At 48.4% G+C, this 21,439-nt stretch overlaps 2 protein-coding genes, 1 long non-coding RNA gene and 8 other non-coding genes across 16 annotated transcripts; all 11 read right to left on the reverse strand.

Moving 5' to 3' along the window:
- Positions 1-15: 15 nt before the first annotated feature.
- Positions 16-547, reverse strand: TEX54 (testis expressed 54). Its single transcript, XM_072760265.1, is given in 1 exon segment — positions 16-547. A coding segment is annotated over 1 exon segment (393 nt). The 5' UTR covers positions 474-547; the 3' UTR covers positions 16-80.
- Positions 548-624: 77 nt separating this feature from the next.
- Positions 625-7,655, reverse strand: WDR74 (WD repeat domain 74). Its single transcript, XM_026004635.2, has 12 exons — positions 7,530-7,655; positions 7,161-7,436; positions 6,971-7,077; positions 6,767-6,888; positions 4,666-4,741; positions 4,378-4,524; positions 4,131-4,232; positions 2,246-2,346; positions 2,103-2,158; positions 1,261-1,406; positions 1,121-1,177; positions 625-835 (listed from the first exon to the last, which is right to left on the reverse strand). Exons 2-12 carry the CDS (start codon positions 7,225-7,227, stop codon positions 665-667), a joined length of 1,152 nt encoding a protein of 383 aa, XP_025860420.1. The 5' UTR covers positions 7,228-7,436; positions 7,530-7,655; the 3' UTR covers positions 625-664.
- A 4,810-nt stretch (positions 7,656-12,465) lies between these two features.
- LOC112924349 (uncharacterized) lies at positions 12,466-20,365 on the reverse strand. Of its 6 annotated transcripts, XR_003235858.2 has the most exons (12): positions 20,310-20,365; positions 19,972-20,055; positions 19,683-19,733; positions 19,306-19,339; positions 18,940-19,094; positions 18,596-18,643; positions 18,379-18,413; positions 18,131-18,167; positions 17,746-17,787; positions 17,480-17,512; positions 13,539-13,655; positions 12,466-12,659 (listed from the first exon to the last, which is right to left on the reverse strand). It is a non-coding gene; the product is annotated as an uncharacterized lncRNA (long non-coding RNA). The 6 variants fall into 6 exon arrangements; XR_012001864.1 differs by lacking the exon at positions 12,466-12,659 and having other exon boundaries at positions 13,121-13,655; positions 17,750-17,787; XR_003235856.2 differs by lacking the exon at positions 12,466-12,659 and having other exon boundaries at positions 13,121-13,655.
- LOC112924392 (small nucleolar RNA SNORD22) lies at positions 17,586-17,710 on the reverse strand. The gene has a single exon (XR_003235872.1). It is a non-coding gene; the product is annotated as a small nucleolar RNA SNORD22 (small nucleolar RNA).
- On the reverse strand, positions 17,910-17,978 carry LOC112924391 (small nucleolar RNA SNORD31). Its single transcript, XR_003235871.1, has one exon. It is a non-coding gene; the product is annotated as a small nucleolar RNA SNORD31 (small nucleolar RNA).
- On the reverse strand, positions 18,243-18,312 carry LOC112924389 (small nucleolar RNA SNORD30). The gene has a single exon (XR_003235869.1). It is a non-coding gene; the product is annotated as a small nucleolar RNA SNORD30 (small nucleolar RNA).
- On the reverse strand, positions 18,486-18,552 carry LOC112924385 (small nucleolar RNA SNORD29). Its single transcript, XR_003235865.1, has one exon. It is a non-coding gene; the product is annotated as a small nucleolar RNA SNORD29 (small nucleolar RNA).
- Positions 18,769-18,895, reverse strand: LOC112924393 (small nucleolar RNA SNORD22). The gene has a single exon (XR_003235873.1). It is a non-coding gene; the product is annotated as a small nucleolar RNA SNORD22 (small nucleolar RNA).
- LOC112924386 (small nucleolar RNA SNORD28) lies at positions 19,409-19,483 on the reverse strand. Its single transcript, XR_003235866.1, has one exon. It is a non-coding gene; the product is annotated as a small nucleolar RNA SNORD28 (small nucleolar RNA).
- LOC112924387 (small nucleolar RNA SNORD27) lies at positions 19,821-19,893 on the reverse strand. The gene has a single exon (XR_003235867.1). It is a non-coding gene; the product is annotated as a small nucleolar RNA SNORD27 (small nucleolar RNA).
- LOC112924388 (small nucleolar RNA SNORD26) lies at positions 20,170-20,245 on the reverse strand. Its single transcript, XR_003235868.1, has one exon. It is a non-coding gene; the product is annotated as a small nucleolar RNA SNORD26 (small nucleolar RNA).
- Positions 20,366-21,439: the final 1,074 nt, after the last annotated feature.

Raw genomic sequence — 21,439 nt, forward strand, 5'->3', positions numbered from 1 at the left:
AGAGGCGCTTGTACTTGGGCAGGTACACGTTAGAAACTTTATTCTCTGGAGGCTGGGGCAGACTGAGAGCAGGGCTGGGGTCACCCCTTCTCCGGCTCCTCCAGGATCCCCTCCTGGTTGCTCTCCTGCAATCCCTGCTTTTGACTCTGGGCTGATGGTCTGTTTGACCCCCGACGGCTGAACAGGGATAGCCGCCGCCACAGCACGGTGATCAGGAGGCTTTCATTCGACCTCTGATTCCGGTGGTCGGGCGGGCCCATGTCGACCTCTTCAGAGCCTGCGGAGATGATAAAGCCGCTGAGCTCTGCTTTGCCCTCCCGGGTTCAACCTCCTGGGCGGTCCTGTCAGAGCAACCCCTTCTCCCGTTCCCTGGGGCCCATTGGTGTGTCTTGGGTCCCACCTTCGACTTCCTCTGACTCGGCCTCCTTGGCCGGCTCATCCGTCTGGAAGTCCTTGTCTTGGCAGCAGCCCATGGCCCCGAGCGGCCCCCAACTCCGTGCCACCCACGCCAACCCACCAGGCTCCGGGCCTGGCTTTTGTGACGTCAGATATCCTACTGCACCAGCGTAGGGAGCAGCCACCCCTCTTTCCTTTCTCCCATCACAAAAGGCTCAGGGTCATGGCGGGTGTTGAGCTGTTTATTTACAAAGTGAGCATAGGCTCTTCAGGCGCTGGTGGACCCAGGCCGCTGCTTTTTTCTCCGTCTGGTTTGGAGAGCCCCTTGGGTCTGCTCCGAATCAGGGAGCGGCCGCTTGGCAGCTGCCTCCAAAGAGGCCCAAAGTTCATCTGTCTCTGTGTCTTCCGGTGGTGCCTTTTTGGCCTCTTGGGGCTCATCCTGGCAAGTGGGAGAAAGGTTAGAGGAGTCAGGGACACAGTAACAGATACACAGGGAAGAAGGATCTAGCTGGGAAATAATCGCTTTTATTTCCTGTTGCCAGACACTATTCCCATCCATGCTATGTCAACCCTTGGCAGTAACCCTATCAGGAATATAACACTCCTCAGAGAACTTCAGTAACTTGGCAGACAAGGAGACAGTTCCAGCCACTGTTTTTTTTTTTTATCTCCCCAGGGAAATGCTCACACCTGTGCCCTTACTCCCACAGACCCAGCTGCTTACCTCCCAGTTATCCCTGCCTGACAGAAGAAGGCAGTTCAGTTGAGACTTGAGATAAACCTACAAAAGATCAGGAGCCTTAGGGAGGCAAGCACACTGAAACAACAACCTGGATGGGGACACATGAGGCAACCAGCTCTCACCTTATGCTCCAGGCCCCGTGGATTCTGGATCCTGTGTATCCTCAAGACTCTGTCCAAGCCACAGGAGGCTAGGAGGGGCTTTGAAGGGTGGCACTGTAATCCTCGGACACTGCCCGCCAGCCCCTTCAGACAGCCCAGTAGGCACCCTGGGGAAGGGAGGAAGCATCAGCACTAGCTGGCCAGCCAACAACCATTAAATGTTTCTTTTTTTAGAGAGAGAAAGAGTGCATGTGCGGAGGGGGTGGGGATTTTACACAGGCTCCATGCCTAATGTGGAGCGGGTTGTTGGGCTCCATCTCACAGCACTGAAATCATAACCTGAGCAGAAATCAAGAGTTGGACACTTACCCAACTAGCCAACCCAGGTGCCCCAGTTCTTTACTGTTTCAATCACCTTGTGTTTCAATATTCTTTCTAAAAAGATTTTATTTATTTATGAGAGACAGAGAGAGGCAGAGACACAGGCAGAGGAAGAAACAGGCTATCTGCAAGAACCCAATGTGGGACTCCATCTCAGATCCCAGGATCACGCCCTGCGTCAAAGGCAGACGCTCAACCGCTGAGCCACCCAGGTGTCCCTATGTTTCAATAATTATTCCTCGATATAAAACTAGGACAGGAATTATCACTGGTATGTCTCCATTTTATAGGTGAAGAAGCTAGAAGACACAAGGAGTTGAAACAACTTGTCCAAGATCATATAGCTTCTGGTGAAACCAGGATTTGAACCCAGGCAATAGGCACCTGAATGAGGGCTCAGCCACTCCACTGCACCCCCTCAGAGGGAATCCCATCCTTCCTCCCACCCTTTGTCCTCTTGCAAGGTTCCCTAATCCACTCACCTTGTCGAAGGTCAATTTCTGCCAGCTGCCCGTGAGTATTCCCCACGATCACAGAACTAAGGAGGAGACCAGAGGCAGGTGGGGTCAGCAGGAGCCCCCAGGAGTCCTCTCTGAGCCCCAATCTTTGTCCTCTCAACACTTACTTGCCCCCAGGAGTGAGGGTCATGGCCATAAGTGGGTACTCTCCATAGGTGACCTCTAGGACCGGCCGCCGCTGCGGGGAGGCTGGATCATAGACACGGACCTGGAGACACCGAGGTATCACAAGAGTACCTTCATGCCATATACCCCCAGCTCTGTTTTCTCCCCATCTTTTTTTTTTTTTGTTGTTGTTGTTGTTTTTGTTTTCTCCCCATCTTTACCCCTTCCTTCACACACTGCTTTATTTATGACCTACTCTTAGAGAAACTTTCTCATTTGAAATGTACCTCCTTTCCTCTGAGTGTCAGGGAGGAGTGGGCAGCGGAGATCTGCTTGGGAGCATGAATGGGCAGGGCTGAGAAAAGAGTTACCCCAGATTGGGGGGTGGCAGCATTCCCATGGTCTTGATGTGTGAACATTCTATCCCTTCATACTCTCATCTGGGGATGAAAAAGCAAGCCAGGAGATGCCTGGGGCCCCAGTGGTTGAGCATCTGTCTTCAGCTCAGGTCGTGATCCTGGCCAGGGTCCTGGGATCAAGTCCTGCACTGAGCTCTCCATGGGGAGCCTGCTTCTCCCTCTGCCTATGTCTCTGTCGCTCTGTGTCTCTTGTAAATAAATAATTAAAATCTTAAAAAAAGAAAAATAAAAAAAGCAGCAAGCTAGTCCAACTGTCAGAGTACTGAATTTCAGAGAAATTTAGCCTGAACAACAGAGAGAAAAAGCCTCATACTGTGTTTGAACAGAGGCAAATCAACAAGATCAGATTTCATTATGCAGGAGTAAAGGAAATGGGGCAAATAGTGACCCAATCCTGCCTGGGTCTTAGGATTCAAATAAGGACGGCTCTAAAGATCCCCAGTTGGACCCTCCTTTCCTCCTATAAAGCTAGAAGCTGAGGCTGACAAGGGTCAGGCCTTGATCCCAAACAAATCAGAGGCTGCATCAAAACCAGAACCCATGGGATCCCTGGGTGGCGCAGCGGTTTGGCGCCTGCCTTTGGCCCAGGGCGCGATCCTGGAGACCAGGGATCGAATCCCACGTCAGGCTCCCGGTGCATGGAGCCTGCTTCTCTCCTTCTGCCTATGTCTCTGCCTCTCTCTCTCTCTGTGACTATAATAAATAAATAAAAAAAATTTAAAAAAAAAAAAAAAAAAAAAAAAAAAACCCAGAACCCAGGGACATCTGGGTGGCTCAGCGGTTGAGCATCTATCTGCCTTTGGCTCAGGGTATGATCCCAGGATACAGGATCGAGTCCCACATCAGGCTCCCTGCATGGAGCCTGCTTCTCCCTTTGCCTATGTCTCTGCCTCTCTCTCTCTGTCTCTCATGAATAAATAAAAAATCTTAAAAAAAAAAAAAAAAAAAACAGAACCCAGAGACACCTGGGTGGCTGAGTGTTTGAGCATCTCTCTTCGACTCAGGTCGTGATCCCGGGGTCCTGGGATCAAGTCCCGCATTGGACTCCCTACAAGAAACCTGCTTCTCCCTCTATGTCTCTACCTCTCTTCTCTCTGTGTCTCTCATGAATATATAAAATCTTAACAACAAACAAAACAAAACCCAGTTTTTCTTGCCACCCAACCCAGTGTCCTCTCATCACACCTGTACCCTGTGATTCTACTATGAAAAGGGCATTCTCTTCTTCTCTCCTCCCTTCCAGATAGGAAATAAAGGGTCACAGTCCAGAACACTCGTCCTAGAATGCACTAGAAGGTCACTGGCTCAGCCATGGGGCTGGGATGGATGGGGGAAAGGCTCTCTCTGAAAACTCAGGGACAGAGCCTAAGAAGGATAGCTGTGCCAAATGATGAGGACTGAGCCTGTGTAGGGAGGCTATTTCTCCAGGAGAGAAAGCCCAGGAGGCAGGAGTGGGATGGTGCCTCACCTGGTGGTACCCTGTGCACGTGACAAGCTTCTGAGACTCAGGAAGAAACTGTATGTCCTGATCCCAGATGGGAACTCGCAGGTCAAGCCAGTCGTTCCGTACCTGGTCAGGGGTGGGTAGATGGGAGATAAGTTGTGGCAAGCTCATAGGCCCTTTCCTTCAGCCCTTTATCATCATCCCCTAAAGCCCACCTGGTCTCTGACTCAGTCAGTGGCCTCAGCCCCAGAACCTCCCACCCATTACTTACATTCTTGGCCCTGAACACAGGTTCCTCAGACCCCTGTAGGTCCCACACCTTCAAAGCATTCTCTTTCCCACCCGTAGCAACCATGTGGGGGTGAGCTGGGTCTTGGCGCATCCTACACACCCCAGGACCCACACTCAGTTCCAAGAGCTGAAAAGAAGAGGAGATGGGAGGGGAGATGAGAAGCAGTTCCACAGTCTTTAATTCTTCAATCCTCTTCCCCCAAAGCCCTTGCTTGGTTCCTGGCCCCCACCTTCCCCAACCATCACTGGCAAGCCAGGGGAGCCTTACTGGGTCAGAGGATGCCTCCTTGTCATTCTCACGCCAGACTCGGACAATCCCAGAATCTACACATGTGATGAGGGTGCTGCATACAGAGGAGGATAGAGTTAGGTTAAAAGAAGAAAAGTAGGGCACCCCGGCTGGCTCAGTGGTTTAGTGCCGCCTTCAGCCCAGGGCGTGATCCTGGAGACCTGGGATCAAGTCCCATGTCCGGCTCCTTGCATGAAGTCTGCTTCTCCCTCTGCCTGTGTCTCTGCCTCTCTCTCCGTATGTCTCTAATGAATACATAAATAAAAAGAAAGAAAGAAAGAAAGAAAGAAAGAAAGAAAGAAAGAAAGAAAGAAAGAGAGAAAGAAAGAAAGAAAGAAAGAGAAAGAAAGAAAAAGAAAGAAAAAGAAAGAAAAAGAAAGAAAAAGAAAGAAAGAAAAAGAAAGAAAGAAAAAGAAAGAAAAAGAAAGAAAAAGAAAGAAAGAAAGAAAGAAAGAAAAGAAAGAAAAGAAAGAAAAGAAAAGAAAACAAAAGAAAAGAAAAGAAAAGAAAAGAGTAAAAGTGATCTCTAGACCCCAGTGGACCCACTCCCAGATTTATTACAAGACTCTCTCCTTCCAGGTCTGTTATTTAATATCCTCAACAAGAGGAGGGCTTATCAGTTTTGTGAGTGAGGAGACTGAAGCTCTCAGAAATGATAAGACTTGCCTACACAACTATAAATGTCAGAACCAGAGCTGGAAATCAAGTCTGTGATACTCTAAAGCAGAAAGACTTTGCTATTCCACAGCTATGTCTGGGGGCACCTGGCCCTGCTGGTCTTTCTGAATCTTAAGTGGGTCACCAGGAGTCAGGATTAGTAGCTCTGGTGAAGTGGGACTGGTCTAAATTTAGGATCTGGCCAAAATCAAACACTAGCTTCTTCCCTCGAGTTCCCTGTTTGGAGTTCCAGATGGTAAATATCAATCTTGCCCTCAAAGTATGCACCCCTCCCATGAACCCTAAGCAAGTCTCTCCCAGGAATAGGAGCTGCAGAATCTGAGCCTATGTTCTTTCTCATGTCTGCCCACCTTCTCTACCTCGGTTCAGGCTGTCTCTCTTGCCTGGACGAGAGCCCACGGCTCTTTCCAATCCATTTTCCTTGCTCAAACCCAATACCCCCTACCACCTGCAAATCACAAGCGCAAATATCTCAGCCTGGCTGTGAAAGACCTTTACATTTAATACCTACCTAACTTGCTCATATTGTATTAAAATGCATCCTCGGGCTTGGTGGTTTAGCACCGCCTTTAGCCCAAGGGTGTGATCCTGGAGACCTGGGATCCAGTCCCAAGTCAGGCTCCCTGCATGGAGCCTGCTTCTCCCTCTGCTTGTGTCTCTGCCTGTGCATGTCTCTCATGAATAAATAAATAAAATCTTTAATAAATAAATAAATAAATAAAAATAAAATACATCCTTGGCTTCAACCCCCAAATGCTGTTTATCTTTCCCATAATTACAGTGTAGCCTGACACCAATCCTTGGCCTCTGCCCAGGTGGTAGCATCTTTCTAAAATGCATTTACTCTTTTCTCTTCTGGTCAAAATTCTGCCCCTCCTTCATGGCCCAGTGCAACTGTCTCACCCACACAGACATTTCTACATCTCACTTGTCAGAACACCACCAAACCTACACAGCTTATTCATTCATAGCCTTCTCCATTTTTGGAAGAAAAGAAAACGTCTGACAAGTTACCTAACCGCTAGCACTTTCCTATCCTTTACTTTGGGAACTTCACCATGTTGTTGGTAGTTGTTAGTCTCTGTTTTCAAACATACTTTAAACTATTAAATGACCTGCTCATGGTAACCCAAAAGATTATGGAGCCAGAATGCAAAACTCTAGAGGATGCAAACTCCATGAAGGTAGGTACTTCACTGATGCATCTGGTTTACCTGCAGCCTTTGCATTTCACCCAATGCCTGTTACTCAGCAGGTATTCAATAAATGCTTGTTACAGGTAGGACACAGGTTCCTGTCACCCGCCCCAGTCCGTGGCACTATGGGTTGATTGTCAACCTTCCTGAGGGAGTCTCCACGCTCTTCCCACAATCTGAGCGTTCAGCGAGGGGCTCGGTCTTACCTGTCGACCTGGGCGAGGCCTCGGAACGTGCCTTCCCCACCGGGGCAGTGCTTCTGGCCCTGAAATCGACCCTCCTCGGTGCTGAAGAACCTCACTGTTCTGTCGGCGCACCCCACCAGGATCTGCGGGGAGAAGAGGATCTACGATCAAGCAGGGCTGCCGCACCCTGGCTCCCCAGCTCGGGACCGAACAGCTGCCGCTCACCTGAGTCTCACCGCCGGCGCCCCAGCACAGGGCGCTCACCGCCTCCTCGCGCCGCGGCTGTCCAGCCGCCGTGAAGTTCGCCGCCTGTTTGCGCTGAAGGTTCACCCCTGCGGGAGGCGGGCGTCAATCGCGCCGCGGTCACGAGCGGGGGTCACCCTCCACCTTCCCCACGCCGGGCCCAGCCACCCACCTTTCAGAATCCCGGTCTCGGTGCCCACCCACACATGGTTCCAGCGTGCCACAGCAGCAGCCGCCATAACGGAGCCCGGCAGCCCACTGCTCGCACTTCCGGCGCAGCGTCTGCGTCACCAGCGCGCGCGGAGCGGATCTGGACGATCGCGGTCTCCGGGAGTTCTAGCAGCCGGAACCAGGGAACTTGGTGGTTACTTGGGAAAAGCTTGCGACTTTTGATCTGGGGATCGTGTTGGCGCTCCACGTTGGGTGTAGATATTTAAATAAATAAAAACTAAAGATAAAAAAGAGAGAGAGAGAGGAAAGAGTAAGGACCCCCTGCCTGCGCCAACTGGTTTTGCTTTAGGAAGAGAGAATCTGGAGACACCTGTTTATGATCCGGAGTAACTTGTTTTGCACTTGGAGCGGAAGGCATCCTAGGCCGACCGCGTCGCCCAGGGGAGCCAGGCCTAGTCCGTCTCCCTATTCCAAAGCATCATGTACATCTTGTTTTCTGTACAAGAAAGCACACTTTAGAAATGACTCAAATCACTAATGAGGCACATGGCTTCGACCTCGAGTGTAAAAGACAAAAGAAAGAAAGATGGGGAAGATGAAACTGACGATCTTAAAGCAGAAATCTGGAAAGTGGAGGTAGGGACGTCGTGTTTTCTTTCCTCATCTTGAGGTTTGGTGATGGTGAAAATCAGTTCTGACAATAAAAATCTGCAAAATTAAAACAGTATTTCTCTCCCAGGGACAAACGGCTACTTTACAACGTCGTGACAGCCCCTTCTTTGAGTGACTACTGTTTTCTTACGGAGAGATTTTTCCTCTCTGAAATTAGAGTACCAAAAACTTGACTGTTTGAGATGATACCAGTAAGAATAAAAACATCCCACTTTTGCCTGCACAGGCCTCTACAGAGAAAGAAGCCTCGGTTTGCAGCTCAGCTGCAGAGCTGCTGGTGCGAGTTCTGGGCATCACATTCCACATTTATCTTAACGTCGTATTACCAAGGAAACAATCACCCTGGGTCTACTTCACAGTCTATACCTGCTATTGGCCTCCTTGCGCACCGCCGCCCCCGCCCCCGCTCCCCCGCCCTACCTGGTATTGAAATAGCACAGCATTAAACTAAACCTAAATTCGCCCTTATCTTTAAAATTCTACATTTAGGGAGCCCGAGTGGCTCAGCGGTTTAGTGCCGCCTTCAGCCCAGGGCGTGATCCTGGAGACTGGGAATTGAGTCCCACGTCGGGCTCCCTGCATGGAGCCTGCTTCTCCCTCTGCCTATGTCTTTGCCTCTCTCTCTCTCTCTCTTTCTCTCTCTCTCTCTCTCTGTGACTATCATAAATAAATAAAAATTTTAAAAAATCTTAAAAAAAAGCTCTACATTTAAATCCTTTATCTTGCGAGAGCCTCTTTTGGGCGGGGTTTCTCCTTGTAAGCGTCTACCTTCCAGCCCAGGGCGTGATCCTGGAGTCCCAGGATCGAGTCCCAACAGAGCTCCTTGCAGTTGTTTCGCTGTTATTCCTTAAAACATCTTGAGTTCAGAAAGAGTTTCATAGAACACTGCTTAACCTGAGAGAAACCAAGTTAAGTTGCTGGCCGGTTGAGAAACAGGCAGTCACTACTCCACCTGTTTCAGCTGTCATCAACACAGGACATGGGATCCCTGGGTGGTGCAGCGGTTTGGCGCCTGCCTTTGGACCAGGGCGCGATCCTGGAGACCCGGGATCGAATCCCACGTCGGGCTCTCGGTGCATGGAGCCTGCTTCTCCCTCCGCCTGTGTCTCTGCCTCTCTCTCTGTGACTATCATAAATAAAAAAATTAAAAAAAAAAAAAAAAAAAAAAAAAAAACACAGGACAGTGTTTACAAAGTGGATTTTCCCAATTCGAACTGCAATAGCTTTTTCTTGCACTTTATGCACCGGCATTACTCTACCTTTAGAAAAGGTGCACTTTTTATGATTCATAAGTTATTTGACGAGGGTGGACAGAGTGGTTTGTTTAATTTTTTTAAGCTCCCCATGTTACCTGGTATTATAACAGAAGACCACTGGCTCAACCCGGCTGGCCTAGGCCTGTTGTGTGCTGGACCTGACTTACAATGAGACAACTCAGCAATTAACCGTCTACCTTCCAGCCCAGGGCATGATCCTGGAGTCTCAGGATCGAGTCCCACAACCGGGTCCCTGCATGCTGCAGGGCCTGCTTTTCCCTCTACCTAGGTCTTTGCCTCTTCCCTCTCTCTTATGAATAAATATACAAAATCTTAAAAACTGCAAGAAGCTACTTTCTAAAAGTTTTTTTTTAAATTTTTATTTATGATAGTCACACAGAGAGAGAGGCAGAGACATAGGCAGAGGGAGAAGCAGGCTCCATGCACCGGGAGCCCGACGTGGGATTCGATTCCGGGTCTCCAGGATTGTGTCCTGGGCCAAAGGCAGGTGCTAAACCGCTGCACCACCCAGGCATCCTGAGAAGCTGCTTTCTAAATTTCGTAGTTCCTGACTAAATATTATCCCAATAAATAAGTCATAAAACTACTACAGAACAAAAACCGAAAAGTAAAAGCTAAACTCAGTCCTAACCTTAAACAATCTTTATTTCTTTGGGAGGGCGCTAAGTACACCATCCCTAAAAGAACTGTGATAACAAGCCAGAAAAACTCCTATTACTACCCTTTCTAATTCCGAAGGTCCACTTAACATATTATTCTGGGTTAAAATAATGGGTCAAACATTAAGTAGGTAAGAACAAATATCACACCCAACCAAAAAAAGACAAGCGATAGAAGTTTCTTGGCTTCCCCTGCAGCCTTACCCTTAGTATAGCTTTTCCGAGTGTTGTGATTTTTGTGGTCTAATGATTAGATTACTTTGCAATATGCAACGTTCTTAAATTTAATTTCTCAATAGTCTTATTCATAATAATAGCTAATGTTTTTAAAGGACTTTGTTTTTTCTTTTTTAATTAATTAATTAATTAATTAATTAATGATAGTCACAGAGAGAAAGAGAGAGGCAGAGACACAGGCAGAGGGAGAAGCAGGCTCCACGCACCAGGAGGCCGACGTGGGATTCGATCCTGGATCTCCAGGATCGCGCTCTGGGCCAAAGGCAGGCGCCAAACCACTGGGCCACCCAGGTATCCCAGGACTTTGTTTTTTCTAAAGATTTTATTTATTCATTAGAGACACAGAGAGAGAGAAGCAAAGACACAGGCAGAGGGAGAAGCAGGCTCCATGCGGGGAGCCCGACATGGAACTCGATTTGGATCTCTCCAGGATCACACCCTGGGCTGAAAGCCGCGCTAAACCGCCGAGCCACCCGGGCTGCCCCCTAAAGGACTTTATTTATTTATTTATTTATTTATTTATTTATTTATTTATTTATTTATTTATTTATTTATCCTAAAGGACTTTAAATAGCCTTCTTTGCTCCTTAGCCTGCCAGTTCGCCCTAGATGTTTTACATAACCCCGCCCCTCCGCTGTTTTTACTTTCTTGGGATTGGCCCACATAGGGGTTGGATGACCACGTGGGCGTGGCCTCTTTTCCTCCTAGGCCGTCGCGACAGCCCGCCAGTCTGAAAGCGTTCAGGCGCCTCCCGGGGTTGGTGCGGTGTCGGTCTCGGTTGGTGGGTAGCAGATGGTGTGGCGGGTGCCGGGACCCCTCGCCGGGTCCTTTATTTGGCGAGGCGGCGGCTGCCCACGCACAGGCTTCGGAGTCCGAAGAACCGGGTTGGGATCCCCGCTGCCTAGTTGGTGACTTGAAAACACGAGGCCCAGAGCTTGGACGACCGCCTCGGTGTCTGTTAAATGGGTCATGAGAACCAGCACAGCGTGCGCGCGGCTAGTGCTGGCGGTGAAGACTGGCCTAGAGGGCTGCGTTCTCCTCGCCGCCCCCGTGATTGTTAACGTCCACTCCCGGCCCCCTTACGACTTGCGGTCTGCGCTCTCTGGTCCCACGCCGTGAGCTCTTCGCAGAGGGGAAAAGAGGCCCCGAGAAAGGCCTTTGGGACTCCGGATCCTAAACTCGTGTGGGAGGGAGGGGGTCGGCCAGCGCAGATAAAACTTGAGCGAAGCAGTTCTTTTCCTAGGCTCAAAGCAAAGTCTGGCTGTAGGAAAGGGATTGAGATCAGGCCGGGCTGAGAATGGACTTGGGGTCCCGTTTCCTTAGAAACTGTATTATATAAATGTGGAACGTTCGGTCCCACACCCCCTTCACAAGATCTATACCCAGGCTGGAAATAGAGGCCGAATCTCCGGGTCGAAGTGACCTGGTGGGAACTTCTTTCTCCCGGACAGGCTTTCAACTAGCAGAATGTGTGTGATCTGTGCTTTTAGAGAACACGGCTCTCAGTATCATCAGTCCCCGATGTTAATAGAGGCAGTCTCTATAGGTCCCCATAAGTAAACCCAGAGCCTCCAGCGAGGTGCTGAATTGAGAGGGCGTGGCAGCAAGACCAAGATGCCCGGATCCTGATTCTCAGGGCCTCTCCAGTGTGTTACGTTGCATGGCAAAAAGTACTCTTCAGATATGGTTTAATTAGGGTTTGGGGGATTATCTTGGATAATCTGGTAGGCCCTGAAATCACAAAGGTCCTTATCAGGGAGAGGGAAGGCAGGAGCCAACGTCAGAATGATGGGGCATGCAGAAGATGGATGAGGCATTGCTGGCTTGAAGATGGAAGGTGATCAGATGGATATGGGCGGCCCCTCAGAAGCTTCAAGAGGCAAGGGAACAGATTCTTCCTTAGAGCTTCCTGATTGGAACGCAACTCTACCAACACAGCTTGATTTTAGCCCAGTGAGACCCGTTTTTGGACACCTGACCTTCAGGACTGTAAGATAACAAGTTTTGTTGTAGGCCACCGAGTGTGGTAATCTGTGACATTAAACACGAATACAGGGGCAAAAGCAAAATTCAGGTTTTTAAAAAAGATTTTATTCATGAGAGACAGCAGCAGACTTGGCAGAGGGAGAATCAGGCTTCCTGCAGGGGGCCTGATGCAGGACTTGACCCCAGGGCTCCAGAATCACGACCCAAGCCAAAGGCAGACGCTCAACCACTGAGCCAATCAGGTGCCCCCCAAATTCAGTTTCTTTTCATCTCAACTTTCTCCAAATTCTGCAAGACCCAACCTCAGGCAAGCCACAGCTTGCCCGCGAGCTGAGCAGGCTTCACCTTCTGCCCAGGCTACAGCCTTTGTTACTGGAGCACAGATCATAGATCTTGGGGTGGGCAATTCCCCAGACAGGGCTGCACTTTGCAGCAGCCGCCATCTTCCTCGGAAGCCAGAACAAGTGGGGAGTGGCTCCTTCACCCAGTCTGCTGTTACCCCTTCTTCTTCCTACACAAGTAAGGGAGACTGATGGTGCAGGTGCCATAAGAACTTGGGATTACATTTGCTCCTGGGAGGGATTTTGTTCACTTGTTTGTGCTTGTTGAGCACATTCTGCAATAATAAAATCAGACGGGGTCCTTGCCTTCCTGACGTTCAGAGTTTCCTGGGGAGAACAGGGAGAAGAATCCTGTGATCATCTCCGTGAGAGCCTTGGGCCCTGGGCTAACTGCAGAAGTGGAGGCAAGTGGTAGAGTTCAGAGAATCACTGGCTTTGAGGACAGGCAAAGTGAGGCCAAGGAAGAATATTCTTTCCAGGTGCATATTCTAAATTCATTTTCATGAAACCAATACTCTGTTAACTGTTGCATAATATTCAAATTTCCCCTATTTTTTTTTTTTTAAAGATTTATTTATTCATGAGAGACCCAGAGACAGAGGCTGAGGAACAAGCAGGTTCCACGCAAGGAGCCCAATGTGGGACTTGATCCCAGGACTCCAGGATCATGCCCTGGGCCAAAGGCTCAATCGTTGAGCCACACCCTTTTTTGGTGTTCTTAAGATGTTATAAACTTAAAAATTAGCATAATATAGAGCAAGTCAAAAAAAATGCCTAGTCAACTTGAAGAGGTTCTTAATTCTAACTTTATTTTTTATTTTTTTTTTAGATTTTATTTATTCATTCATGAAAGACACAGAGAGGCAGAAACACAGGCAGAGGGAAAAGCAGGCTCCATGCGGGGAGCCCAATGTGGGACTTGATTCCGGGACTCCAGGATCAGGCCCTGGGCCAAGGGCAGATGCTCAACCACTGAGCCACCCAGGGATCCCCTTAAGTTTAACTTTATTGCATTTCCCAACCGTTCTAAGAATCTGTTGAAGCTTTACCCAAATGAGTTGCTGTATACTCATTTTGTATACCATTTTCAGGCAGATCCTTAGCATCCCCTAGGCCCATTCGCTAGTCTACAAGTTAACAACCACAGTCCTAAAGAGGCTGGAGAACTTGACAGAAGGTATCCAAACACCTAACAAGAGGTCATACCAAGTAGAGGCACAGATGGGGAGGTCGGTTGCAGGCTTTGTCCGAGTGCTGCCTCTGGGAGCTGGCTCTACTGGACCCACTTTCCTGTGGCAACTTTGGGATGGATTTGGGCAGCTCCTGGAAAAGAAGCACCAGCTCTCCTTTTGGCCACCAATTTCACTCTTTGCTAATTGGTCTCAGCCCCTTGGCAGCCTTGAGAGTAGTTCCTATCATTTTCCCTCTTTAACAGATGGGGAAACTGGGATAGCTGGGTGGCTCAGTGGTTTAGCACCTGCCTTTGGCCCAGAGTGTGATCCTGGAGTCCCGGGATCAAGTCCCACATCAGGTTCTCTGCATGGAGCCTGCTTCTCCCTCTGCCTTTATCTCTGCCTCTCTTTCTCTGCATGTATGTCTCATGAATAAATAAATAAAATCTTAAAAAAACACACACACACACACACACACACACAAAACAGATGGGGAAACTGAACCACAGCAGGTTAGGTGGTTTTCTTAAAGTCACACGGCTAGTAAGTGGCAGGACTCCAAAGTCAGGCAACCTGGCTATAGAGCCCGTATTTCTAAACCTATGCCATACCACCTTTGCTGGACTCTCTCCCTGGGTGTCTGGGAGGCATTTCAGACTCCTCTCTATCCAAAATGGTTCCCACTGTCTCCACTGGAACATCTTTCATTTCCCCTCCACATCCATCAGCTAGTCCTATTGCTTCTACTCCAAAATACATTCTGAATGACTCCAGTTCATTCCATGGGCTGCTCCTCAGCCTCCACATCTCCCCACCTTCTTTCCTATCTTTGCTCAGATGTCACTTCCTCAGAGATGCCTTCCCTGACCACCTTACCAAATCAGATTCTCGTTCTCTGCCAGCATTTCTATGTATCTTAGGGTGTCTGCAACTTAGCACTATTGACATTTTTGGCTGGATAGCGGAGAGCTCTCCTGTGCATTATAGGTTCTCCCCGTTGGATGCCAGTAATACAGCAACCCCAAAGCTGTAACAATCAGAAGGATCTCCAGGGATTGCTAAATGTTCTCTGGGGGTCAAAATCACCCCTGGTTGAAAACCACAGTGCTCAAATATCTTATGTATTGGCGGTCTTTTTTTGTTTTCCTCTTCTTCTAAAATGTAACCCAACAGCAGTCAATAAAAGCAAGAGCAAGGCTGTGGCTCTTCTGAGTACACTGCTAGGTTTGGGCAGAGCAGCCTGTCAGCGCTGTGACCATTTACAGGGGTGGGGGATAGAGGAGTGTAGCAGATCTGAGCAGGGCAGGGAAATCAGGTGTCTCAATGTCCAGTTGGGTTTCAAGTGAGGAGGGTCAAGGGGTGAGTGGACACACCTGAAGCTCAGGGGAGAGATCTGAGGCATCAGGAACACAAGCCAGGCCTGTCATCCTCCTGCATTTCTCCAAGTTGTCTATTATTCGTCTCATCTTTCAGCCAAAGTAGCCATTGACTTGGACCTGATTTTGAATTCATTTGCCAAATAGTGAAAATAGTGTTCCTGGAAGTCTTGTCAACCACTCTCCTGGTGAATATGGCCTGGCTCCTGTGTTGACCTAGACCACTTCTCTGGGCTGGATTAGGGTAGCAGTGGCCTCCAGGCTCCCAGAGGTAACAGCCTGGCCTAATGGTTAAACAGTAGGATTGTAACTGCTGGCCCTCCCCTCCTCTGTTCTTTTGAGTATATTCATAGCACCTCCTCCTATGGTAAGGGATAGAGGTGCTACAAATATCAAGCCCCAAGACCAAGACCTGAGCCAAAACCAAGAGCTGGACACTCAGCTGGCTGAGCCACCCAGGCATCCCTAAGTTGCCCTGTAACTCTGACACAATATACTTTAAAAGCTCATACATGAAAGTGAATCCAATTTCATCATTTGGCATCCATCCTCTCATTTTGAATAGAAGAATGTTGACTATGAGAACTACTCATTGCAGCCAGAATTGCCTGGTGGGATGGAGTTTGTGAAAATGTGAAGTGTGCAGATTTGAGCCTCCTGGTGTAGAAAACTATGTAGCTGCTCTGCAGACTAAGAATCATTGACCTAAGCACACCTACAACTAACTACCACCTAGTGTTTCAGGTTTGACAACTTCCTTTACTGTCCTTCATCAAAAGCCAACTCATCCAGGGACAGTTAAAATGCAGACTTGGAAAAAAGAAAATGCAGTATTGGGACACCTGGGCGGCCCAGTGGTTGAGCATCTGTTGTTTGGCTCAGGCTGACTGATCCCAGGATCTGGGTTTGAGACCCACATTAGGATCCTTGCAGGGGGCCTGCTTATCCCTTGCTCATGAATAAACTCTTCTAAAATAATGCAGCATTTGGGGGCACCTGGGTGACTCAGTTGCATCTTGGGGTCCAGTTCCCCTGTTGGGCCCTGTAATCAGTGGAGAGGTCCCCCCCCCCACTAGCTCTCACACTCTAAAATCTTTAAAAATTAGTTATGTGTGGGAATAAACCATCTGAAGGAGATTCTAAATTCTCAAGTACCCAGTTACATCTTAACTCCACTTCCTAAATTTATGGCCAGATACAATGGTAAAGGTAGAAAAAAGAAAAGTATTTAGTGTTATGTTTACTGGACACTCCTACCAGATGTCCTAAGTGAATAGAAATTCTGGTTTCCCATGGAAAGAAATGGAAGGAGAGACAAGCACAATTATTCCAATCAAACTATATACCAACAGCATAAATTGACAATGATTGGCCAAGGTAGGCTTTCTAGCAGTGCCTTTTTTAAAAAAAATTTATTTATGATAGTCACACACACAGAGAGAGAGGCAGAGACAGAAGCAGGCTCCATGCACCGGGAGCCCGACGTGGGATTCGATCCTGGGTCTCCAGGATCACGCCCTGGGCCAAAGGCAGGCGTTAAACCGCTGCGCCACCCAGAGATCCCTAGCAGTGACTTTTAAGTAGGCTCCATGCCCAGTGTGGAACCCAATGCAGGGCTTGAGCTTGTCAAGTGTTTAATGGACTCAGCTACCCAGGTGCCCCCCCAAGCAGTGACTTGAGCAGAGAGGGCCCAAGTCACCCACATGAATAAAAAAAACCTAGAGAAAAAAATAAACACACAAAAAACGAGGAATCCAGAAAAAGGGAATAAATGCAGAGACCTGGAGGTTCACCACAGAATAGCAATTCAAGGGCTGTAGAGACCTGTTCCTACAGACAAACCTGACTCCACAGCAAACATGTTTAAGTTTCATGTGCAGAAAAAGGGCAGTGGAACACCAGAATCTGACAGCTAATTTTTTGAGTAAAGGAATCCTTGATGTCCATACGTCCCACTGACTTCCAGTGCCTGCAGCCAAGCCCAAAGTTATCACCTAAACCCAGCCAACATTCCAACAAGGCACAATGGTCGGTGTGTGCTCAGGGCATCTGGGTGGCTCCCTTGTTGAGCATCTGTCACAACCCAGGGGTTGTGATCCCTGGGTTCTAGCCCACATCAGGTTCCCTGCAGGGAGCCTTCTGCCTGTGTCTCTAATGAATAAGTAAAATCTTAAAACCACACACACGCAGAGACACAAGCAGAGGGAGAAGCAGGCTCCATGCAGGGAGCTGATGTGGGAGTTGATCCTGGATCTCCAGGATCGCACCCCAGGCTGAAGGCAGCGCTAAACTGCTGAGCCACCCGGGCTGCCCCTAGTTCACATTTAAAAAAAAAAAAATAGATTGATTGCTTGATTGATTTATGATAGACAGACAGAGACACAGGCAGAGGGAGAAGCCAGTCTCCCTCCCGGGAACCCCACATGGGACTCGATCCTGGGACTCTAGGATCATGCCCTGGGCCAAAGGCAGGCACTAAACCACTGAGCCACCCAGGGATCTCCCCTAGGTCACATTTTAAAAGCCTTTTTCTAGGTACATTTTTCTGTTTATCCTAGTCTACTAAATACGAAACACCAATATTTAAACAGATACATACCTGTTATATAAAAGCTTTGTTCTTTCTTTAGACCTACAAAGAAGTATGTACAGTTGACTTCACCAAATGATTTATTCCCTTTTCCCATATTTAGAAATCCCTTATGATCCCTCAGACAGTTACTTCTGGAACAAATCTCCTTCCTTCCCCCAGCCAGCCCCAGTGGGTTCACCTTCACAGGCTCTGGGACTAGGACAGGAGGTAAGACATGTGACTGTTTCTTCATTGGGAGGTTCTAGTTTGGGTCACTCTGTATGTAGACTTACTTGCCTCAGACAGGAGCTTAACAGAAAAATGGCTGAGGGTTCCTGCAAAAGAAAAAAGCCTCTCATCACGTATTTTTCAGTAACCACCAGTAGTCCACAAGACTTCTTACTGGCTTAAAACCTACTTGATAAATTTCTCACTTGTCACCTCAGCAAGACAAGCTCACTGCTCAGAAAATACCTTTCAGTCACGGTGATCAGACTGGGGCGGTATTGAATTCATCACTGGTGAGAGGGAGCTTGTTGCAAGTGGTTCAGAATGGCCAGACAGAACTTTGGAGTAAACCAGTAATGTCTTCTTACAACTACCCAGACCAAAGTGCCACCCAACACCCCAACCCCCACCCAATTTATAGCAACTAAATAGGGTTATAAAGGCATTTACCTCAAATCATTCTTGAGTCCCACACATGGTACTGGACCTGATACAAATAAGGTAATCAGTAATGCTTACCTCTAGCAATAAAGATTCTTCCCATTTAAACTATCATTCCTAGGAAAGTCAGATTTCCGAGTCTCAACAGCAAGTTATCAGCCGAACGAGATTCCACATAAGTCATCATGGATTTAGGCTCCCAAAAGGGTACTTTTCTGCCCAATGTATTTCATGTACCACATAAAGAAACTACTCACCTTTCAGCAAACAAGCAGGTCATAGGTAACAGGACCTAGAGGATGAAGATGTGGGTGAATAAAAAAAGGCCCTTCCACATAGCATCCCTCCACTCCTGCTGTCTCCAGTTTCTCAGGTGTTCACTTATTTTCATTGTGTAGGTCATAGTGAGCTAGTTTGACTCATCATGGAAACTGCAGATTTGGTGGCATGAGCCACAGACATTAATCAACTAACCTGTTAACTCTGGAGACTTTGGGATAGCATACAGGAAACAAGCTGCTCCTGAATGAGATCACATAATTAGTGAAGGATCCAAACAATTAGTGAAGATTCAAAATCTATTTTAGCTATGGCTACTGGATTTAAGCTAAGAAAAGCCAAACAAATGTTACTAACAGGCATATACTGTGCCTCAGACTGTTCCCTATGGAACAAATTCTCATCCTCTCTCCCAGTCAGTCCCAGTGGGTTCACCATTACTGGCTCTGGAACTGAACAGGGGGTAAGACAGGATGCTTGCTCTCCTCACCGGCACATACTCGGGACAAGCCACAACTATTAAGGTTACAAGTACTCACCATCCTTAATGTTGCTTTTGGAGAGCTCAACCCTGGACAGATCAAGGGAGTACCCAGAAGAAATAAAGCAAAGGATGCCTGGCTGGCTCAGTTGGGGGGGCACCCAACTCTTGATCTTGAGGTCCTGAGTTTTGGCCCCATGTTGGGCACAGAGCCTACTTGTAAAAAAAAAAAAAAAAAAAAAAAAAAAAAAATCACTCAGAAAAAAGATTAACAAACAAAAAGAACCAGTAATCTATATGGGCCAATCAAGTCTCTGCTCAAATAAACAAACAAACAAAAAAAACTCCAGGATGATAAAATCATTCTTTGGATTATGGATTCACATATATGCTAACTAATCACAATACTGGGAAAAGCTCTTACTGTAAATAGATGAATGGATCACCATCAAGTCAACCTGTAAAAGGTGAACAAACAGTTACCCAAAAATATTAGGATGGAATAAAGTTTCCTTGTTAACAGAAACTGTCATCAGAACTCTAACATGCTATTAATTGTTGTACCTCACAGAGGATCAGCATATCTATTCAAATCATCTGACAGTGACGTAAGGGGTAAGGGAGAGCATAGCCTCACAAGTATACAGCTGGGCTGCTCTCTCCCTCCACAGGAAAGTCATTCCTAAAGGAACAAGCTGGAAGGAGCAAAAAGGCAACACTGCTCCACTGGACATTTGCTCTTCTGGTTGTAGGCAAAACTGGAGAGAATTCTCCAACCCCCCACATTTGAACAATTATTACCTGTATTCACTGTGGAGGTCAGTTGGATTCCTCAGGCTTAGAGAAGAGATGCTACACGCAGAAACAAAAGGCATTACATGTACCTAGCAATAATCACTTCTATAACTATAGTCATAGACCCTTAAGTACTCTTGGCCCACTTCTCAGCAATAAGATGACATCACTTCTGAGTTCAGCCATATGCTTGTCTTTTTTATGTTCATCATAGAGTGGTCAGCACAATTTGAATAAGAAGCAACCCCACCTAGACCATGCCCACCCACACCTGCGGAAATCCCTGCATACCCACCCGGAGCACCGCGATAATGCCTAGTTCATAGACAGGTCTTATCTCATCCTCCAAACTTTTAAGGTCTTTGGAGCTGAACCACATCTGAAAAAAAAAAAAAAACCGAAGAGCACCCCTCACTTAGTTCCACATCTTGCAGTCTCCTGTTCGTTCCTAGGAAATCCGCGCTAAAAACGCAAACGTTTGCTGCGGAATGGTGCTACTCAGAATCTTTACATTTTCTCCACCAACCCATCAGAAAGAGAGAGTTCAATTCCTAGTATCATCCCCGTAGCACATTCCACGGGACTTCCCTGAACCCTACAACAGAGGAACGCGGTAAAGGTTGTCACACTTACTCTAGCAAGTCGGTTCTTTTCCATTCTTCGGCGTTCCCAAGTGCGCCTGGATCGGCAGACCAAAGAATATTAAATCAACAGCCGTTCATTTCACAAGCGCTTTGTTTTCCGGGCTGTGCCAAGGCCCGTCTCCTGTTCTTAAGATTTTACTTATGTATTCATGAGAGACACATAGAGAGAGGCAGAGGGAGAAGCAGGCTCCATGCAGGGAGCCCGACGTGGGACTCGATCCCGGGTCTCCAGGATCAGGCCCTGCGGCGAACGCGGCGCTAAACCGCTAAGCCACCCGGGCTGCCCTCCTCAGAGTTTTTTTATCCTCACGGAGATCAGTACAGGTCTGTGAAAGGTTCTCATCACAGAGAGGGCCTCCAGTGCGGCCCGCCACCGCCATTTTGTCCTCCGCAAAGCTCCGCCGCGGCTCCGTGCAGTCGAGGCCACGGCCGAGATTTCTCATCCCTCCCTCGCCCATCAATGAGTGAAACTGAAAGTGCTCAGGCATCCTACGCTCACCCAGTTTTTCTGCTCAAGTCACTTAAAAAACATAAAGCAAAAACGAAGCTCACCAGTTGCCGCGGGAAAATGAGACCGAAGGACCGCAGCGAGACACTTAAATACCACCTCGCAAGGGCCCACGGGATGGGGCAGGCGGGACTATGGCGACGCAGGCGCATAAGGAGAGGGCGCTCGAACGCGGGGGATTGTGGGTAGAGAATTCCTGGGAAGGCGGGAGTTCCGTGAGCCCCGCCTGGAGCTGGGGCGCGAAAAAGGTGCGCATGCGCCTTAGGGAAGCGCGCTGGCGGTCTGGTCTTACTACCCGGAGGTTGGTGCGGTCTGGTCTTACTACCGGGAGGTTGGTGCCCGGCTTTCCCTGGGACTGAAGGGCGGAGGCTTCGCACGGAAGCTGCGACGCCCTGCCTCTGTCACGGCTGCCTGTCCCGGCACCCTTCCCTGAGCACCCCCCTTACCCACACCCCCCCTAAACCAGTGTGCAGCCTCCGCGGATCCCGAACCTCCCGAATCCTGGACTGGTGTCATCTGGGTTCCATGGCCGCCGCCTAGCGGGGTCCTTAGGGGGTGGGTGGGGGGTCCCTTGCCTGGAACCCTTTCCGGAAAGTGAGTCAGGCCGTAAG

This window comes from Vulpes vulpes, chromosome 5 (assembly GCF_048418805.1).
Source record: "Vulpes vulpes isolate BD-2025 chromosome 5, VulVul3, whole genome shotgun sequence".
NCBI lineage: Eukaryota > Metazoa > Chordata > Mammalia > Carnivora > Canidae > Vulpes > Vulpes vulpes.